General features: G+C 43.9%; 1 protein-coding gene across 4 annotated transcripts in view; it reads left to right on the forward strand.

The window, feature by feature from the left end:
• slain1b (SLAIN motif family, member 1b) overlaps window positions 1–19,976 on the forward strand; it is a 21,503-nt gene extending 1,527 nt beyond the window's left edge. The window contains exons 2-8 of one of the 4 annotated variants that reach the window (XM_079884888.1): window positions 983–1,107; window positions 2,977–3,087; window positions 4,671–4,802; window positions 5,824–6,135; window positions 7,229–7,360; window positions 9,050–9,299; window positions 19,274–19,976. In XM_079884888.1, the coding sequence (XP_079741014.1) occupies window positions 983–1,107; window positions 2,977–3,087; window positions 4,671–4,802; window positions 5,824–6,135; window positions 7,229–7,360; window positions 9,050–9,299; window positions 19,274–19,340 (1,129 nt within the window). In that variant the 3' untranslated portion in view covers window positions 19,341–19,976. Of the gene's footprint in view, window positions 1–982; window positions 1,108–2,976; window positions 3,088–4,670; window positions 4,803–5,823; window positions 6,136–7,201; window positions 7,361–9,049; window positions 9,300–19,273 lie in introns of all 4 variants that reach the window. The other 3 variants (XM_079884887.1, XM_079884890.1, XM_079884889.1) reach the window with 3 other exon arrangements.
• Window positions 19,977–20,539: the final 563 nt, after the last annotated feature.

Below are 20,539 nucleotides of genomic sequence, written 5' to 3' on the forward strand. Positions count from 1 at the left end.
ACTGACGTCCTGCACTGAACATCGCCTGTCACTGAACTGATCTGAGTCACGACACTATTGTCTTCTGTAGAGATTTGAATTCGCCTCATGTTTAATGAAGTTTGATTCTGTTATTTTCCTGTTTATTACTGTGAAGCTGCTTTGAAACATTCTGGATTAGAAATAAAGCTTGACTGTCGAGGTTCATATTCACAATCAAACCTTCAGATGAAAACATCTCATGCTGACGTGTGTGAAGGAAACGAGTGTGTTGGGCCTGTATGTCATGAGCTGTGCAAAACACTGGATGGAAACACCAAGATGAGCATAAAAACACACACTCAACTGAGGCTGATGATGTTTGTATCTGATAAGACGACATGCGCATAAACTATGATGGAAACACATTTACTGGATAAATCCCTCAATAAACTCATGTGACTTTGGCTCAGCGTCAGCTGTGATTGGATAACTGGAGTAGCCAGCGGACCAATGGCGTCGCAGCGTCTCTGATGTTGGTTTGGTGTTTCTGAAACGCCGGAGTGGAAGTGTGTGTTCAGAATGATGAGGTTTAACTCCCTCCAGAAGCGTCTCACACACACGAGTGTGTTCCCGAACACCAGCATCCGAACGCCAGAGAACACGACAGTGTTTACTGTGTTCGTCTGACGCTCGAGACACACTCGTTTATGATGGAGGGAGAAACAGACGACAGAAACTTACAGTTTATTACTGATATTTTGCTCCAATTACACAAGAAGTGACAGTTTTATTCTCTTGAACACATGGGATGGAAACGCTGCTTTATCCACAGATGATTTATGCAATATTCCAACATTAGTTAAACTGTCATCGTTGTATGGACACACAGCTAGTGTCGCTCCTCACTGCGTCTCTCTCTCTCTCTCTCTCTCTCTCTCTCTCTCTCTCTCTCTCTCTCTCTCTCACACACACACACACACACACACACACACACTCTCTCTCTCTCTCTCTCTCTCTCCAGGCTCTATGTGTCTCCCAGATCTCACCTGTGCTCCGCCGCGGCTCTCAACGCTCTGCAATGGTGTCGGCATGTTCTCGATCAGCTGGAAACCGCCGGACACTCGCTCTGCCAAAGATTGGACTCCGGTAGGTTCTGTGTCCACACAACCAAAATGTTCAATGCACACACACCGTATCAACCTTTACATTCAGCCAGTTTATATTGATTCGTTGTTGTCTGATGGAAGCCGAGCATCTGGAAGTCAGTGGGGGTCAGTGGGAGTCAGTGGGAGTCAGTCAAGTCAAGTCAGTGGGAGTCAGCGGGGGTCAGTGGGAGTCAGCGGGGGTCAGTCAAGTCAAGTCAGTGGGAGTCAGTGGGAGTCAGCGGGGGTCAGTCAAGTCAGTGGGAGTCAGCGGGGGTCAGTCAAGTCAAGTCAGCGGGGGTCAGCGGGGGTCAGTCAAGTCAAGTCAGTGGGAGTCAGTGGGAGTCAGCGGGGGTCAGTCAAGTCAAGTCAGTGGGAGTCAGCGGGGGTCAGTCAAGTCAAGTCAGTGGGAGTCAGTGGGAGTCAGCGGGGGTCAGTCAAGTCAAGTCAGTGGGAGTCAGTGGGAGTCAGCGGGGGTCAGTCAAGTCAAGTCAGTGGGAGTCAGCGGGGGTCAGTGGGAGTCAGCGGGGGTCAGTCAAGTCAAGTCAGTGGGAGTTAGTGGGAGTTAGTGGGAGTCAGCGGGAGTCAGTGGGGGTCAGTGGGAGTCAGTCAAGTCAAGTCAACGGGGTTCAGCAGGAGTCAGCAGGTGTCAGCGGGAGTCAGCGGGGGTCAGCGGGTGTCAGCGGGAGTCAGCGGGGGTCAGCGGGAGTCAGCGGGGGTCAGCGGGAGTCAGCGGGGGTCAGCAGGGGTCAGCGGGGGTCAGCGGGTGTCAGCGGGAGTCAGCGGGGGTCAGCGGGAGTCAGCGGGGGTCAGCGGGGGTCAGCGGGAGTCAGCGGGAGTCAGCGGGGGTCAGCGGGAGTCAGCGTGGGTCAGCGGGTGTCAGCGGGGGTCAGCGGGTGTCAGCGGGAGTCAGCGGGGGTCAGCGGGAGTCAGCGGGGGTCAGCAGGAGTCAGCGGGGGTCAGCGGGTGTCAGCGGGAGTCAGCGGGGGTCAGCGGGGGTCAGCAGGAGTCAGTCAGGTCAAGTCCACGGGGGTCAGCGGTCTGAGGTGATGTGATGATGACACACTGTTGTCTAGCAGGATTAGTGTATGGACGCGTTGAGCTCCGTGTCTTAATGCGGCTCGTATACAAACACACACAGATTACTGTTTCAGTACGACTGTGTTTTATTATAGATGTGAATATTCACGCTAAACTCTCACATCACACACTCACAAACTCCAGAGGAGATTTTCAACATCTCAAAGTCTCATGTAGAGCAAGTAAAGTCAGTCTGAGGGGGCGGAGCCGAATATGAATATGTAAATGAGGGTGTGTGACGGACAGCTCAGACTCTGGGAAGGTTGTAATGCGTTCAGGATTTAGTCGTAAGCTTGTTACTCGGCTAAATAAACCCTGTGTCACATTCACACAGACACCTGAGCTGTTCCCGACCCAGCTCTACTGCTGCTGGCTGCCGTTTGACTCGCTGCTATATTCGGCCTGTGTTAGACAGCGGTAACCATAGCAACTGTGTCTACATGAAAGGAATCAGCCCTTCATGCCAAGTGCCTTACAGCGTGTAATTACTGAACCTGTATGTTCAGCAGACACACAGATGCAGAATCATGCCTGAAGTCATGCGCTGCAACATAGATATGAACTCCTAATATTGTCGATTAGCTTTCATGTGTTGATCAGTATGTTGACAGACTCACGGCTCTTGTGCGCTGAATGAATCTTTGTTGTCACCCGTGTCTCTGGCTGACACTCAATGGCCGTTTGTCCCCTTGAACCTCTTACATCACACACACACACACACACACACACACACACACACACACACACACACACACACAGCAGTCAGTGATGTTGTTCATCTGTGTCTCTTCAGTCAGTAGATGGAGGTCAAGCTTCTCCTCTCCTGTTTTCCCTCGTGCTCGTGTTTCTCCTCTTTACTGTAAACCCTGTGCTCCTCTTCCCAGCAGCACCTGTGAGAGAGCAGGTAACACTCACACACACACACTCACACAGTCATTCACTCACTCACTCACTCAAACTCACTCACTCACTCTCTCACTCAAACTCACTCACTCACTCACTCATTCACTCACTCACTCACTCAAACTCACTCACTCACTCTCTCACTCAAACTCACTCACTCACTCACTCACTCACTCACTCACTCACTCACTCACTTAAACACACACTCACTCACTCAAACTCACTCACTCACTCACTCACTCACACTCACTCACTCACTCACTCACTCACTCACTCACTCACTCACTCACTCACTTAAACACTCACTCACTCACTCACTCACTCACTCAAACACTCACTCACTTAAACACACACTCACTCACTCAAACTCACTCACTCACTCACTCACTCACACTCACTCACTCACTCACTCACTCACTCACTCACTCACTCACTTAAACACTCACTCACTCACTCAAACACTCACACACACTCACTCACTCACTCACTCACTCACTCACTCACTCAAACACTCACTCACTCACTCACTCACACACACACACACACACACACTCACTCAAACACTCACTCACTCACTCACTCACTCACTCACTTAAACACTCACTCACTCACTCACTCACTCACTCACTTAAACACTCACTCACTCACTCACTCACTCAAACACTCACTCACTCACTCACTCACTCACTCACTCACTCACTCACACACACACACACACACACACACACACACACACACACACTCACTCAAACACTCACTCACTCACTCACTCACTCACTCACTTAAACACTCACTCACTCACTCACTCACTCACTCACTCACTTAAACACTCACTCACTCACTCACTCACTCAAACACTCACTCACTCACTCACTCACTCACTCACTCACACACACACACACACACACACACACTCACTCAAACACTCACTCACTCACTCACTCACTCACTTAAACACTCACTCACTCACTCACTCACTCACTTAAACACTCACTCACTCACTCACTCACTCAAACACTCACTCACTTAAACACACACTCACTCACTCAAACTCACTCACTCACTCACTCACACTCACTCACTCACTCACTCACTTAAACACTCACACACACACACTCACTCACTCAAACACTCACTCACACACACACACACACACACACACACACACACACACACACACACACACACACACTACTCAGTCACTCACTCACTCACTCACTCATCATACGCTTACTTCTCTTCTCTGATGACGAGGGAGGGGCAACTTGTCACTCACATGAGATCCACCAATAGCAAACCACAACCATCCAATCAATTCCGCACAGACACAATCAAGCCCCGCCCACATGTGTTCTTGTTCTAGAAGCGTTTCACTCGATATACAGCATTATAGAGGAGAGAATACTCATCTGTCCTGTTGTCGTTGTTGTGTGTGTGTGTGTCTGTGTCTCTGTGTGTGTGTTTGTGTCTGTGTGTGTGTGTGTCTGTGTGTTTGTCTGTGTGTGTGTGTGTGTGTGTGTGTGTGTGTGTGTGTGTGTGTCTGTGTGTGTGTGTGTGTGTGTGTGTGTGTGCTGCTCCTCACAGGCCGCAGCGTTCGGCGCAGTGTGTTCTCTCAGGCGTCAGTGGACAGTGATGTGAGTGTGTGTGAGCCGGACGAGGGTTTTAAGCTGCAGGATCTGACGGATGTCCAGGTGATGGCGAGACTTCAGGAGGAGAGTGAGTAACTCACCTCACATTACACCGCTCACTCACAGAAGATGACATGTGTAGACAAAACTCGTCTGTTCATTCCAGTAATATCAGATGTATGATCACATATTATGCATACGTAAATATTATACACCATTGTAGTTTAAGACGAGACGCTGCAGGCTCTTCACATGTGATCAGTGGAAAGAAAACATCCAGAATAGACATTATTTTATTGCACTTGGTCTATTTGTGTCTGTAGATTTCAATCTCAATCCGTCTCTTTAAAGGCGGTGAGTTTGAGTCAGAAATCTCCATCTATATTCTGAAGGTTTGTTCATATTTCATTCGATTGATTTAAACAACATTTTACTCCTAAAAACATGCCGTAAAATCACACTATGAAAAACCAAAACCGATCAGGTAAAAACACGTCAAACTTTAATATTAATGCTTCTCACACTTTACAACAGCATTTAAAATGTATTCATTACAAAAATATATATTAAAAACAGTATTGTAACTATTTTTTTTATTTAAAATGTAATCATTTTTAAACGTTTTTGTTTTATTTTTCTGTGTTGACTTTCCTGAAGCTCAAACAGTAGAGCAATGCTAGAAACATTCGATTCCCAGAGAAGAATGTGCGTCTTCAACACATCCAACATTTCTTTGATAAAAGCGTCTGACAAATGGATGAATGTACATTTAAATCCCCTCAGGGTTAGATGAGAACCTGACATAAACAATAAATCATGGGTTAACCAGTACTTCAGTCAACTCAATTATGTGTTTGACCCCGCAACAAAATACAAAAGATTAAAATTACTTTTCAGAAAACTTGGATTGTAATCAATCAGTTCATGAGATGTACATGAGATTAACACAAACTGATGTTCATGACTGTATTACAGTGATGAGTGTGTTGGAGAAATGTGCAAAAGATCTTAATGCAAAATATATCTTCTTATTTAACTGTTTTCTTATTTTGTTGCTTATTTTTCTTATAACTGTTTTAAATATGACGTTGAGCGTTCGTTCCTCTCAGGTCTCCGTCAGGACTTCGCCACCTCCTCTTCTTCTTCCTCCTCTTCCTCTATTAACCGTCGCAGCACCAGCTTCTCCTTCCAGCGCAGCGACTCGCAGCTGGACGAGGAAGAGGAGGATGATGAAGATTACGGAGAGATGCCGCCACCGCAGCCGCGCCTGAGCCGCGCCGGAGCCATGCCGCACTCACACACCTTCAGCAGCTTCAGGGACTGGAGGCTCTCCAGCGCGGCGCACACACACACACCTGCGCAGACACACACACCTGCGCAGACGCCTGCCAGCGAGCCGCACGGACTCAGGAGCAGCGCAGGTGATTATCATGATTAACGTCAGGTCAGATTCTGTGAGGAAATGATGCATTAGAGACGCTTTGACACTGTCATGAAAGAAACGACACCAGTATGCAAATTAAAGGGGACATATCATGACAATCTGTCTTTCATATTACCGGCCCTTAACACACACGTTTACACACACCAGCCGACATCTGGTTCCACACGCGCCAACAGAGACCAGTTCTAACGCACTGATGAAGATCCAGCAGAGCCTGAAGCTGTTCTGTGGTTGAGCACAGACGAGCACTGAACACTATTGACCAGAACATGTCACCGCTGTCTTATAAAGACCTCAGGAACTGTGGACACTTGTGGAGAAGTTCAACATGATGATGAGATGATCAGTGTAACTCCACAACAACTACAGAAATGTCTCCACTAACATTCAGAAGCTCTTCCTGAGTCTCTCCATAAGGCTGCACAGAAATATGAAGCTGTTTTCAACACTGATAATAATCATAAATGTTTCTTGAGCATCAAATCATCATATTAGAGTGATTTCTGGAGGATCATGTGACACTGAAGACTGGAGTAATGATGCTGACAATTCAGATCACAGGAATAAATGACACTTTACTATATATTCACATAGAAAACAGCTGATTTACACTGGAGTAATATTTCACTGTTTTTACAGTATTTTTGATTAAATAAATGCGTCTTGGTGAGCAGAAGAGACTCTTCCAGAAACATTAAAACATTAGAATTATTCCAAACGTGTAAACATAATTCCGATTATAATGTTTTTGCATTATGAATTACGTTCTATTAATGTTATTTGTTCATATCTTTGAGAGAACCTTGCCAGAACGTTCCCCGCCGGCTGTAGTTGAATGGGCTGATGGGTAAAACTCTCACTGATGTTCAGTCTTTAAGCGTCTTAAATCAAACACACACTTTCTGCTGCGTCTCAATCCTCTTAAAACACATCAAATGTAATTGGGCTTTAATCTGATGTAGAACATGTTTATGTTGTGTGTGTGTGTGTGTGTGTGTGTGTGTGTGTGTGTGTGTATGTGTGTGTGTGTGTGTGATTGGCAGAGCTAACAGGAAGTGATGTTTCCTCAGATAAGCTGAGGAGGAGTATGCCAAACCTGCTGAGTCTCCCGATGGCGTCCGTTCCCGCGTCCCCGTCCCCATCCCTGCGGAGCAGCCAGAGCTTCGACTCGTCCGGGACACTGACACGACTTCAGACCTGCAGTATGTCCCACACACACACACACGCACACACACACACACACACACACACACACACACACACACACACCCTTACGGAACAAACAGTTAGGTTTGGTGGAGGGGGGGGGGGGGGTTATGGTGTGTGGTTGTTTGGGGGGGGTGATGGTGTGGGGTTGTTTGGGGGAGGGGGGGGTGATGGTGTGGGGTTGTCTGGGGGGGGTGATGGTGTGGGGTTGTTTGGGGGGGGTGATGGTGTGGGGTTGTCTGGGGGAGGGGGGGTGATGGTGTGGGGTTCTCTGGGGGAGGGGGGCCTGGGGGAGGGGGGGTGATGGTGTGGGGGTGTCTGGGGGAGGGGGCCCTGGGGGAGGGGGGGTGATGGTGTGGGGGTGTCTGGGGGAGGGGGGGGGTGATGGTGTGGGGGTGTTTGGGGGAGGGGGGGTGGTGGTGTGGGGTTGTCTGGGGGAGGGGGGGGGGTGATGGTGTGGGGGTGTTTGGGGGAGGGGGGGGTGATGGTGTGGGGGTGTGGGGGTGTTTGGGGGAGGGGGGGTGGTGGTGTGGGGTTGTCTGGGGGAGGGGGGGTGATGGTGTGGGGGTGTTTGGGGGAGGGGGGGTGATGGTGTGGGGTTGTCTGGGGGGGGTGATGGTGTGGGGTTGTTTGGGGGGGTGATGGTGTGGGGTTGTTTGGGGGGGGTGATGGTGTGGGGTTGTCTGGGGGAGGGGGGGTGATGGTGTGGGGTTCTCTGGGGGAGGGGGGCCTGGGGGAGGGGGGGTGATGGTGTGGGGGTGTCTGGGGGAGGGGGCCCTGGGGGAGGGGGGGTGATGGTGTGGGGGTGTCTGGGGGAGGGGGGGGTTGATGGTGTGGGGGTGTTTGGGGGAGGGGGGGTGGTGGTGTGGGGTTGTCTGGGGGAGGGGGGGGGTGATGGTGTGGGGGTGTTTGGGGGAGGGGGGGGTGATGGTGTGGGGGTGTGGGGGTGTTTGGGGGAGGGGGGGTGGTGGTGTGGGGTTGTCTGGGGGAGGGGGGGTGATGGTGTGGGGGTGTTTGGGGGAGGGGGGGGTGATGGTGTGGGGGTGTTTGGGGGAGGGGGGGTGGTGGTGTGGGGGTGTTTGGGGGAGGGGGGGTGATTGGTGTGGGGGTGTTTGGGGGAGGGGGGTGGTGGTGTGGGGGTGTTTGGGGGAGGGGGGGTGATGGTGTGGGGGTGTTTGGGGGAGGGGAGGGGGGGGTTGATGGTGTGGGGTTGTCTGGGGGGGGGGGGGGGGTTGTTCTTCAGGGCTCTTCCTCTTAGTTCCAGGGAAAGGAACTCTTAATGCTTCTGCACACCAAGACATTTTTGACAATTTCCTGCTCCAATTTTTGTGGGAAGAGTTTGGTGATGTTCCTGTTCCAGCATGACTGCGCTCCAGTGCACAGAGCAGGACCATAAACACACGGATGAGGAGTTAGGTGTGGAGGAACTGGACTGGCCTGAGTCCTGAGCTCATCCCGATAGAACAGCTGTGGGATGAACTAGAGCGAGACTGCTTACATGATGGAATATCACACATCTCACGTTATTTTGGCTGGAAGTGTATTACTCATAGCCGGACTATACCGGGTCTATAGTTAAACGAGACGGTGAAATGCCGGGTATTGCTTGCTCGACCATTCATATATGAAAGATATTTTCTGTTCATAAGGATGTGTGTGTGTGTGTGTGTGTGTGTTCTGTGCAGTTCCGGCTCCCGGGCAGCTGCAGGCTCGCGTTCAGAGCGTCGGGAACTTCTCGTCCCGCCAGACGCTCAAAGCCACCGCTTACGTCAGTCCCACCATCAAGGGTCCGTCGGCCAGTTCCCAGTGTGTGTCCCAGTGTGTGTCCGCTGGGAAAGCGTCCGTCTCCCAGATCCCGGCGCGCAGTGGCTTACCGCGGCCCGCGTCCTTCATAGCGAGCGGCTCGCGCGGCAAACTCACGGCTCCGGTGCGCAGGTAAACAAACACACACACACACACACACACACACACACTAGGGGTGTACACATCATTGAGTCTTTTAATATTCGGCAGTGGGTTAATTATCCCACACACATTCATGGACACATGCTGGATCTACTTCTGTCATATGGGTTATCTGTAACTGACGTTGAAGTTCTGCTATTTTATTCTAGATCCTCAGCTCTCTGTTGCACCTGTGTAACACCACTCAAGCGCGTGCACATTTACCTCATTTCGAAGTAGATTTTATTAAGTTCTATATTGAGGTTAATCCTCTTCTATCTATCTACTTCCGGACCTCGATGTGGAGCTTTATTTTTCCCTTTTAAATACTGTTTCTGAAGATACTTTAAGTCTTACTGCTCCCTTCAAGTCTTTTCAGTCAAAATCTACATCCAAATCGTAGCCATGGGTCGATCATAGCACACACTCGTGCAGGAGAGCAGACAGGAAGTGGAAAAGAGACACGGGTCTCGTACGAGGTCTTCAGGGACTGCCTGTTGTTATATCAGAATGCGGTTAAGAAAGCTAAGGCCCCAAAAGCACTTGTTTCTGTCATTAACTCCGTTTTAACTCCCCTATAAACTCTCTTCGCTGCCCGTCTTCGGCACTCTGGGAGGATTTTGCAAGTTACTTTGGAAATAAAGTTTCTAATTTGAGAGCCCAATGTCGAGTCTCCGATCCGGAATACCGGCAGAGATGAGTCCACCAACCCTCTCTCTTTCAGTCCTGTCTCTCGGCATTCTGTACAGGAAGTAATGTTTAAACTTAAACCTCCCTTTTGTACGCTTGACACTTTACACCCTCGTTATCTGATATTATTCGACACTGTCGGCCCTGGGTTGGTGTCGTTATTGAATAAACCCTCGAGTTTGAAGATTGCCTCAATTACACCCCGTACTAAAGAAACCCTCACTTGATGCCTTTATCTTATCAAACTTTCATCCTGTGTCCACTGTGCCGTTTATTTCCAAGGTATTGGAATTTTTTTTCAGACCTTCAGACCTTCTTTTTTTTAAATAATTCTCTTTATTGAGGTTTTTTGCATATCAAATACAGAAAGACAAAAACACAATAACAAACAACAGACATCAGAGGACATCATTGCCATTTCCATGCTAAGCCAATCAATTAAACATTCTCACCAAAGTAATCTATGAAAGTTTGCCACATTGAATAAAATATTTCAGACTTCCCCCTCAACAAATATTGAATTTTCTCCAGTTTCAAATGAACCATTATGTCTTTCATTAAGGCTGAGTGAGCAGGGGCATTTTCTGTGTCCAACACAAGAGAATCAATCTCCGCACTAACAAGGTCACAAAACAAACCATGCTGTTTTGGGTGTGCGAAAGTTGTATATTGACTGGTTTCACACCAAAAAGAGCCCAGATTGGATCTGGCTTAAGCTGTTTTTTCAAAATCTTGGAAAGGGTTTGAAATATAGTGTTCCAGTAGGTCGTAATGTGAGGACAATTCCAAAACATGTGCAGGAGAGGCTGGCCCTTGTGAACATCTCTCACAAGAAGGACTAATGGAAGGAAACATCTTTGACAACTTTAATTTGGATAAATGCAATCTGTGTAGCAAAATACCATGTCTAATACAAACAGAGGCAGAATGAACATTTCTTTGGGCTTTTGACCATTGATTGTCTGTAATAGACAGCCCTAGGTCATCCTGCCAGGCTCTTTTCAAATGGTCCAATGTAGGTGTTGTTTCTTCCTGTGATAGCACATTGTGGATTTTAGCAATTAGCCCTCTTTGAAATGGGTTAGACAAAAACACTGTTTCCATTGCGGAGTTTGGGGGCTGATTAGGGAAAGACGGAAATAAGCCCTTAACAAAACTTCGGATCTGTAGCTATTTGAAGAAATCTTTACTTTCCAATCTATATTTGCTCTGTAATTGTTTGAATGTGGGAAATACACTCACCTAAAGGATTATTAGGAACACCTGTTCAATTTCTCATTAATGCAATTATCTAATCAACCAATCACATGGCAGTTGCTTCAATGCATTTAGGGGTGTGGTCCTGGTCAAGACAATCTCCTGAACTCCAAACTGAATGTCAGAATGGGAAAGAAAGGTGATTTAAGCAATTTTGAGCGTGGCATGGTTGTTGGTGCCAGACGGGCCGGTCTGAGTATTTCACAATCTGCTCAGTTACTGGGATTTTCACGCACAACCATTTCTAGGGTTTACAAAGAATGGTGTGAAAAGGGAAAAACATCCAGTATGCGGCAGTCCTGTGGGCGAAAATGCCTTGTTGATGCTAGAGGTCAGAGGAGAATGGGCCGACTGATTCAAGCTGATAGAAGAGCAACTTTGACTGAAATAACCACTCGTTACAACCGAGGTATGCAGCAAAGCATTTGTGAAGCCACAACACGCACAACCTTGAGGCGGATGGGCTACAACAGCAGAAGACCCCACCGGGTACCACTCATCTCCACTACAAATAGGAAAAAGAGGCTACAATTTGCACGAGCTCACCAAAATTGGACAGTTGAAGACTGGAAAAATGTTGCCTGGTCTGATGAGTCTCGATTTCTGTTGAGACATTCAGATGGTAGAGTCAGAATTTGGCGTAAACAGAATGAGAACATGGATCCATCATGCCTTGTTCCCACTGTGCAGGCTGGTGGTGGTGGTGTAATGGTGTGGGGGATGTTTTCTTGGCACACTTTAGGCCCCTTAGTGCCAATTGGGCATCGTTTAAATGCCACGGCCTACCTGAGCATTGTTTCTGACCATGTCCATCCCTTTATGACCACCATGTACCCATCCTCTGATGGCTACTTCCAGCAGGATAATGCACCATGTCACAAAGCTCGAATCATTTCAAATTGGTTTCTTGAACATGACAATGAGTTCACTGTACTAAAATGGCCCCCACAGTCACCAGATCTCAACCCAATAGAGCATCTTTGGGATGTGGTGGAACGGGAGCTTCGTGCCCTGGATGTGCATCCCACAAATCTCCATCAACTGCAAGATGCTATCCTATCAATATGGGCCAACATTTCTAAAGAATGCTTTCAGCACCTTGTTGAATCAATGCCACGTAGAATTAAAGCAGTTCTGAAGGCGAAAGGGGGTCAAACACAGTATTAGTATGGTGTTCCTAATAATCCTTTAGGTGAGTGTATATTTTCAATAAATAAATCTTTTATACATCGAATACCTTTATGTTCCCACTGAAGAAATGTTATATTTAAGACTGATGGAGGAAATGTGTGATTATTTATCAATGGGCTTAAAGCTGACACGCCCCTCCATCCGTAATGCATCCTAATCTGGGACCAGATTTTAACTGAATGAGAAACTATTGGGTTCTCAAGTTTTTGTTTTGAGATAGGCAAAGCTGAATAAAGTCATGCTTTTAACGAGGAGGGATTACAGCTTTCATTCTCCATCCTACTCCAGTCAGCCCCTTGAGTGGACAACCAAAACCACTTTGAGCGGATATTACATGACCAGTAGTAACGTCGGAAACAGGGTAATCCCATTCCTCCCCGACAAGTTGGTCTCTGCAAGAACATTTTCTTGATTCTTGGAGTTTTTCCATTCCATATAAAATATGACATGAGGGAATCTAGTTTATTAAAAAATGCCTTGGCTATCCAAATAGGAATACATTGGAACAAGAACAGAAACTTAGGCAGAACATTCATTCTAATAATATTTATTCGACCTGCTAATGAAAGTGGTAGATTTTTCCATGTATCTATATCCTTTTTCGTTTGATCATATAATTTTTAAAAAGTTGTGCTTAAAGAGGCCATTATATTCCTGCGTAATATTTATCCCAAGATATTTAAATTCAGTTGAGATTGAAAAGGGAAAGATATTAAACACATTAATATTTATACGGGCTTTAGAATTAATTGGAAATAAGATACTTTTTGATAAGTTCAATTTGTAACCTGATACTGCTCCAAATTCTTTCAAAATGTCCATTATCACAGGAACAGATTTAACAGGGTTTGAAATATATAGTAACAGATCATCCGCGTACAAAGAAACCTTATGTTCCATTTTTCCCCTTTTAATCCCAATGAACTCCTCCCGTAATAAGAGAGCCAGGGGTTCAATGGCTATTGCAAAAAGTAATGGCGAGAGCGGGCAGCCCTGTCTAGTCGAGCGGCTGAGAGGGAAATAACTTGAATGCACATTGTTAGTCCGCACTGAAGCATGGGGTTGGGCATATAATAATTTTACCAAAGATATCATTTTTGGGCCAAATCCGAACTTTGACAGGGTTGAAAAGAGATAATCCCATTCGACCCTGTCAAAAGCTTTTTCCGCATCCAATGAGAGTAAAATTTCAGAATGTAGATTTTTTTAATCCTGAGTGTGAATTATATTTAGTAATCTTCTAATATTAAAAAACAACTGTCTGTTTTTGATAAACCCAGTTTGGTCCTGTGAAATGATTGTCGGCAAGATTGTTTCCAGTCGTGTAGCTACAATTTTTGCAAGTATTTTATTGTCCACGTTGAGTAAGCTCACCGGTCTATAAGACGCGGGGTCTAAGGGGTCCTTGTCTTTTTATGAATAAGAGAAATGCTTGCATGGTAAAATGTTGGAGGTAGAGAGCCCCTATGTAAGGCTTCATTGAATACATCTAACAGCAATATCGAGATCTGCTCTTTAAAGGCTTTGTAAAATTCTGAAGTGTAGCCGTCTGGACCAGGTGCTTTAGAATTTTGTTTATAGCTTGTTCAATTTCTTGCTTTGTTATGGGTTTTTCCAGTTGTTCTAGATTTTCTAAACTAATTATTGGAATAGACATTTTATCAAAAAACATATCTATGAGTGTGGGGTTCTTCTTGGATTCTGAAGTGTATAGTTTTTTATAAAAACATTTAAATGTATGATTTATCTCCTGTAGGTCTCTTGTAACTTGGCCTGAATCCGTGCGGATTTGCGTAATCATCCTTGATGCAGTTTGTTTTTTAATTTGTTGAGCCAAAATCTTGCCCATTCTTTCCCCTTGTTCATAATAGCTTTGCTTTGCTTTGGTCAACATTTTAACTGTTCTTGTAGTGTATACTAATTCCAGTTCTGTCTGCAGAGCCAGCTTTTTCTTATGTAGAATTATTGAGGGACTAGATGAATGTTGTCTATCCGTTTCTGTTATTTCTTTTTTTAGTTGAGTTTCTCTTTCCCTTTGTTGCTTATTTTTCAGGCTTTCCCATGAAATTACCTGGCCTCTAATGAATGCCTTTAGCGCTTCCCAGAGGGTGGACTTTGTGACGTCTGGAGTGTCATTAAATGATAAATACAAATTTATTTGATTTTTTATTTCTTCTATTCCTTCTTTGCTTGATAGTACGCTGTTATCGAACCTCCAGATCCTCGATGTTTGATTATATCCGAAAGTTAAATGCAGAGTTAGAGGACTATGATCTGACAACATTAGTGTTTCATAATTGCAATGTTTCGTTTGTTGAAGGAGTTTACTCTCTATTAAAAAGTAATCTATTCTGGTATAAGTCTGATGAACTGGGGAGTAATAAGAATATTGCCGTGTGTTGGGGTGCAGGGTTCTCCATGGATCTATTATTTTATAAGTATTCATGAATTTCTTAACACTTTTTGCCATTTTAGTCACAGTAACCGGTCTCCGTGATGACCTATCCAGGTCAGAATCAAGCACTAAATTAAAATTTCCCCCAATTATCAGTTGATGAGAGTCCATGTCAAGTATTTTTGAAAACAATGAGTTTATAAGACAGAAACATTGTTTCCATTGCGGAGTTTGGGGGCTGATTAGGGAAAGACGGAAATAAGCCCTTAACTAAACTTCGGATCTGTAGCTATTTGAAGAAATCTTTACTTTCCAATCTATATTTGCTCTGTAATTGTTTGAATGTGGGAAATATATTTTCAATAAATAAATCTTTTATACATCGAATACCTTTATGTTCCCACTGAAGAAATGTTATATTTAAGACTGATGGAGGAAATGTGTGATTATTTATCAATGGGCTTAAAGCTGGCACGCCCCTCCATCCGTAATGCATCCTAATCTGGGACCAGATTTTAACTGAATGAGAAACTATTGGGTTCTCAAGTTTTTGTTTTGAGATAGGCAAAGCTGAATAAAGTAATGCTTTTAACGAGGAGGGATTACAGCTTTCATTCTCCATCCTACTCCAATCAGCCCCCCTTAGTGGACAACCAAAACGACATTGAGCGGATATTACATGACCAGTAGTAACGTCGGAAACAGGGTAATCCCATATTTATAGTTCATAGTTATAGTTTATAGTTTATAAATTGTTCGTCATCAACGTTGGGCGCATATACATTTACTAATGTGATCGAATTATCATAAAGTTTAGGGTTCTATGAGCTTGATCTATTAGGATTGGTGATTCAAAGTTTTCTTCGCCGAGCACTTCGGAAAAAAACTCCGGCTTGGGTTCCCTGCCTCCATATCTTCGCTAATTCCCACCACGCGTAGGTTTTGCCTGCGACTTCTGTTCTCCAGGTCCATGTATTTTTCCTGCAGTTTATTGTAGTCCTTCTGTAAGGTTGCGTGTGCTTTGTCCATGGCGGTTATTTTGTCCGAAACATCACATAGAGATCAGTGCCGGTTGAGGCCTTGTTAGCAGAGACATCATCAGTGCCAGCCGGTGCGGGTGTGGCTTGTAGAGTTTTTTGTGTGTATTTCCGAGTGCCCTTCATATCAAATATTGTCCTAAATTATTTTTATAGGTGAATTGCTGACGAAGGGTGATGTTCGTTGACCCAGGATATTGTTAAGACTTTTGAGGAGCTGCCTAACTTCGCTGCTCACTCCATTCGGCCGGAAGCGGAAGTCCCTTCAGACCTTCTTAAATGACAATCGACGGTTCTCCTCTTCCCTCCGGGATGAATCCTGCGGTGTGCCTCAGGGTTCTGTCCTGGCTCCTGTCCTATTCTCCCTATATCTTCTTCCTCTGGGAACACAATGCCTCATTTCACTGTTATGCTGATGACATGCAGATTTATATGCCTTTGTCTAGGAAGAATAAGAGTGCTCTAGACAGTCTGACAGCGTGTCTTGAGGAGGTGCAAGATTGGCTTGCCAAGAATTTCCTATTTTTGAACTCAGACAGAACAGAAGTTATTGTTTTTGACCCCTCAGACACCAGGCCAAGGCATGATCTTGACCTTGGATCTCTAGATCTATCCATCTCTCCCCAAGTATGGAATTTAGGTGTGATGTTAGATAGTTCCCTTCAAATTAGTGCTGTCATTGGATCCAGCTTTTTCTATCTTCGCTCTCTAGGGAAAATCAAATCTCATCTTCCCAAGCGCTCGATGGAGACTGCGATCCATGCTCTTATTACCTCGCGCCTGGACTATTGCAACTCCCTTTATTTTGGTGTATCAAAGTCCCAAACGGCACGCTTACAGATTGTCCGGCACGCTGCGGCGAGATTCCTGAAGGGAAAGAGGAAATTTGACCATGCGACTTCATCCCTTCATTGGCTACCGATACATTTCAGAATTGAATATAAAATTTTAATAATGGTGTACAAATCTTTAAATGATTTAGCACCTTCTTATCTGTCTGACTTACTCCATTTATACTCTCCCACCAGAAGTCTTAGATCTGAAACGAAACGTCTCCTTCAGATACCCAGAACCCGTCTAGAGCCACGGGTACCCGAGCTTTAGGAGAGTCTGGCCCGCACTGAGGAACAAGCTCAAAACATATTCATTTTCTATTGCTTTGAGCTTAGAACGATTGTTCTGTTTTATACTGTTCATTATTATTTATGTTACTAATTTCTATTAGCTCTATTTTGTATGTGTACAGCACTCTGGTCGGCCAGTGGCGTTTGTGCTCTATAACTGAACTGTGTCACGATTCGATACAGATCACGATACTCAACTCACGATACGACACTACTGTGATACTCCAAGACATATGAGAAAAGGTTAACAAAAAATGTACTGTTGATTAAAATGCTAAATTTGATATTACATTGTGTGTGTAAATGCATAGACTCAGACTTGGTGCTGAAACCCAAAGCACAGGATTATAGAAACACCAGAGTAACAATATTCATGATTCTGAAGCTGAAATACAGAATTATTTTAGACAAATATTGTTGCACTCTTTCACTGACTATATATATTTAAAATATTGTAGGCCACTTTTTACACAAATATTCCCCGTTTCATTATTATACATTATATTCAACATTTATATATAGCAGTTTAATGTAGTACTGACACTAAAACTGTCCACGATACATTGAATGTGTGTATTGCGGGATATTGTGACGCGATATATTGTTTCACCCCTGAAACACACACACACACACACACACACACACACACACACACACACACACACACACACACACACACACACACACACACACACACACACACACACACACACTCACTCACACACACACACACACACACACACACACACACACACACACACACACACACACACACACACACACACACACACACACACACACACACACACACACACACACACACACACACATCCTGCTTCATCTTCTCCAGCTTCTTCAAATCCTCAAAGCTGCTTAAAACTCCAAACTGATTCGGATTAAAACCTAAAATTAGTAAGTTATGAAAAATTCAGGTCGAGATCCTGAAGAATTTAGATCCGCTGACCTAAAACCCGCCGTGTGAAGGAGTAAATGAGGAAAACTGCAGTAATGTGTCCAGTTTCCATGTACTCACCGTTACTGTCCTATCCTTTCATGGGAACACTTTAATCTTTACTTTCCATTAGTTAACGTTAGTTAATGCATGCATTCATTGGTAACACTTTACAATAAGGTTCATTAGTTAACATTAGTTTATGTATTTACTAACATGAACTGACAATGAGCGATACATTTTAACAGTATTTATTAATCTTTGTTAATGTTTGTAAGTAAAAATCCAGCTTGTTGATTGTTCATGTTAGTTCACAGTGCATTAACTAACACAACATTTGATTTTAATAATGAATTAGTAAATGTTGGAATTAACATTAATTAAGATTAATAAATGTTGTAGAAATATTGTTCATTCTTAGTGTAAGTAATGTTACCTAATGAAACTTTATTGTAAAGTGTTACCCATTCATTTATTAATCTTTGTTAATGTTAGTTAATAAAAACACAACTGTTCGTTGTTAGTTCATGTCAGCTGATGTCCTTTAAATAATATGAACAGATACAACTTTTAATTCGAATAATGTATTCATAAATATTGACACTAACTTTAACTAAGATGGCTTAGAAGCATTTTTCATTCATAGTTCATGCTAACTAATTTAGTTAACTAATCTTAAAGTGTTAACTATGATGCTATTTTAAAGGTTCTAAATTCCTAACAACAGTTTCACATTCATCCAAGATCAATAACACTTTAATGTCCTCATAATCTGCACTGCAGCGTCAGCTCTTCTCTCAGTGTCTCTCTAAGCCCCGCCTCTCTGAGAACTGCTCTGCTGTGATTGGCCAGAAAGCAAACGCTCATTATCATATCTGAATCTCAGCTCTTGATCTCAGTGATGCGAACAGTAACGATGGCGTGGGTTTCACCGTATCAATCTCAGAAAACAGCGTCTTCTCCACATGAACAACACGAACTGAACTCTCCAGTCTCAGATACACTACAGTGTTTGAGGGCGGAGCTAAGAGACGCTGCTCAGCCAATCAACACCACAGGCTGGCATTATGCTAATGAGTTACAAACCTACGCAGGATCAGCAGAGACTGAATTACTGACGACTCGTTTCAGAATCACTTCTTTCTTTTACCAAAACTTTATTTGATCTTTCAGAGCTTTTACAGTCACGGACAGCTCTATTACACACTGTATGAAAGGAAATATCTGAAAAAGCATAATATAAATCATTGAGTTACATCATATAACACATTCACTCTGGTCACATGTCATCATTTCTGATGTTCTCTGTTCTCGGTCAGTTTGCTGACGCCTCCGAGGAGCCTGTCGACGCTGCGGGACGGGAGCTGGCGAGACGGGTGTTACTGAGGTCACGAGGTCAGCGCTGGAGCGGCGGGTCACTTCCTGCTGGTCAGGAGGTCCTCACACACACACACACACACACTGATCATCAACACCTGCTGCTAAAGCTGTTCCTGCTGCGTTTCTTTCTCAAACAACCACTGGAACTCAACGGCGAGTTTGTACGATTGTTTGAGATTGGAATATTTTTGTGATTTCAAATGGTTTTAACCAAATTTCCACACTTTTTAACTCTTTACAGGTCCGAACACTTTATTGTCACTGTTTATATGATTAATATTCCTTTTTAACTTGATAACAGACGACATGCACTCTAATCAATGATCCAGTTATTGCACCTTTTAAAAACATATTTGACTTAAATTATTGCTTTGGTTATAATTGTTCTTGTGTTAATTTGATGTTGCACTTTCACTGTTAGTGTTTATTTTGTCATTGATTATTCCAGGATGAATTTCTATGCACTGTATTTCTTTTCTTTTCTGATTTTATTGTGTAAGATATATTTAAAAGAGTGTTCTCCATGTTTGCACATTGTTTCTGTATAAGCTGCACAGTTTTCTTCTTCAATAATTCTTTATGACTGATATTTTAAAGGCTGTGTCTGTGTTTAAAGTCCAAATAAACTTATGTTTGTTTTGTAATGGAGTGTGTGTGTGTGTGTGTGTGTGTGTGTGTGTTCAGCGACTCTGATGTCGTCTCCGAGCTCGGCTGATTACATGAGGAATGATGAACGTGTCTCTACTGATGATGCTCTCAGAGATTTAAACATTTATTGAGTCTCACTCTGGATTTCAGCCTTTTTACAATCTATTATTGAAGATCACCTCATGCTTTCAGAAGATTTACTCTTTTTCTCCATATTTGAGTGAAATATGTCCATTAATACCACATAAGAAAAAAAAAAAACATTTTTGTAAATCACAGTGATGAGATGAAGAGTCAAAATTGACAAAAGTACCAATTAAGTCATAATTTTGTTTAGTTTTTTTTAATCATAATTTTGACTTTTTGTCAAAATTATTACTTTTTTATTATTATGACTTAAAAAATTCGGAATTAAGTAATATTTATGACAAAAAGTCTAAATTATGACTTAAAAAGTCTAAATTAAAATTATGATGGTACGTCATAATTACAAGATGAAAAGTTGAAAAAATTATGACATTAAAAAATTTATCAATTAAATAAAATTAGTCATAATT

The sequence above is a fragment of the Squalius cephalus genome (genome assembly GCF_949319135.1).
Source record: "Squalius cephalus genome assembly, chromosome: 10".
NCBI lineage: Eukaryota > Metazoa > Chordata > Actinopteri > Cypriniformes > Leuciscidae > Squalius > Squalius cephalus.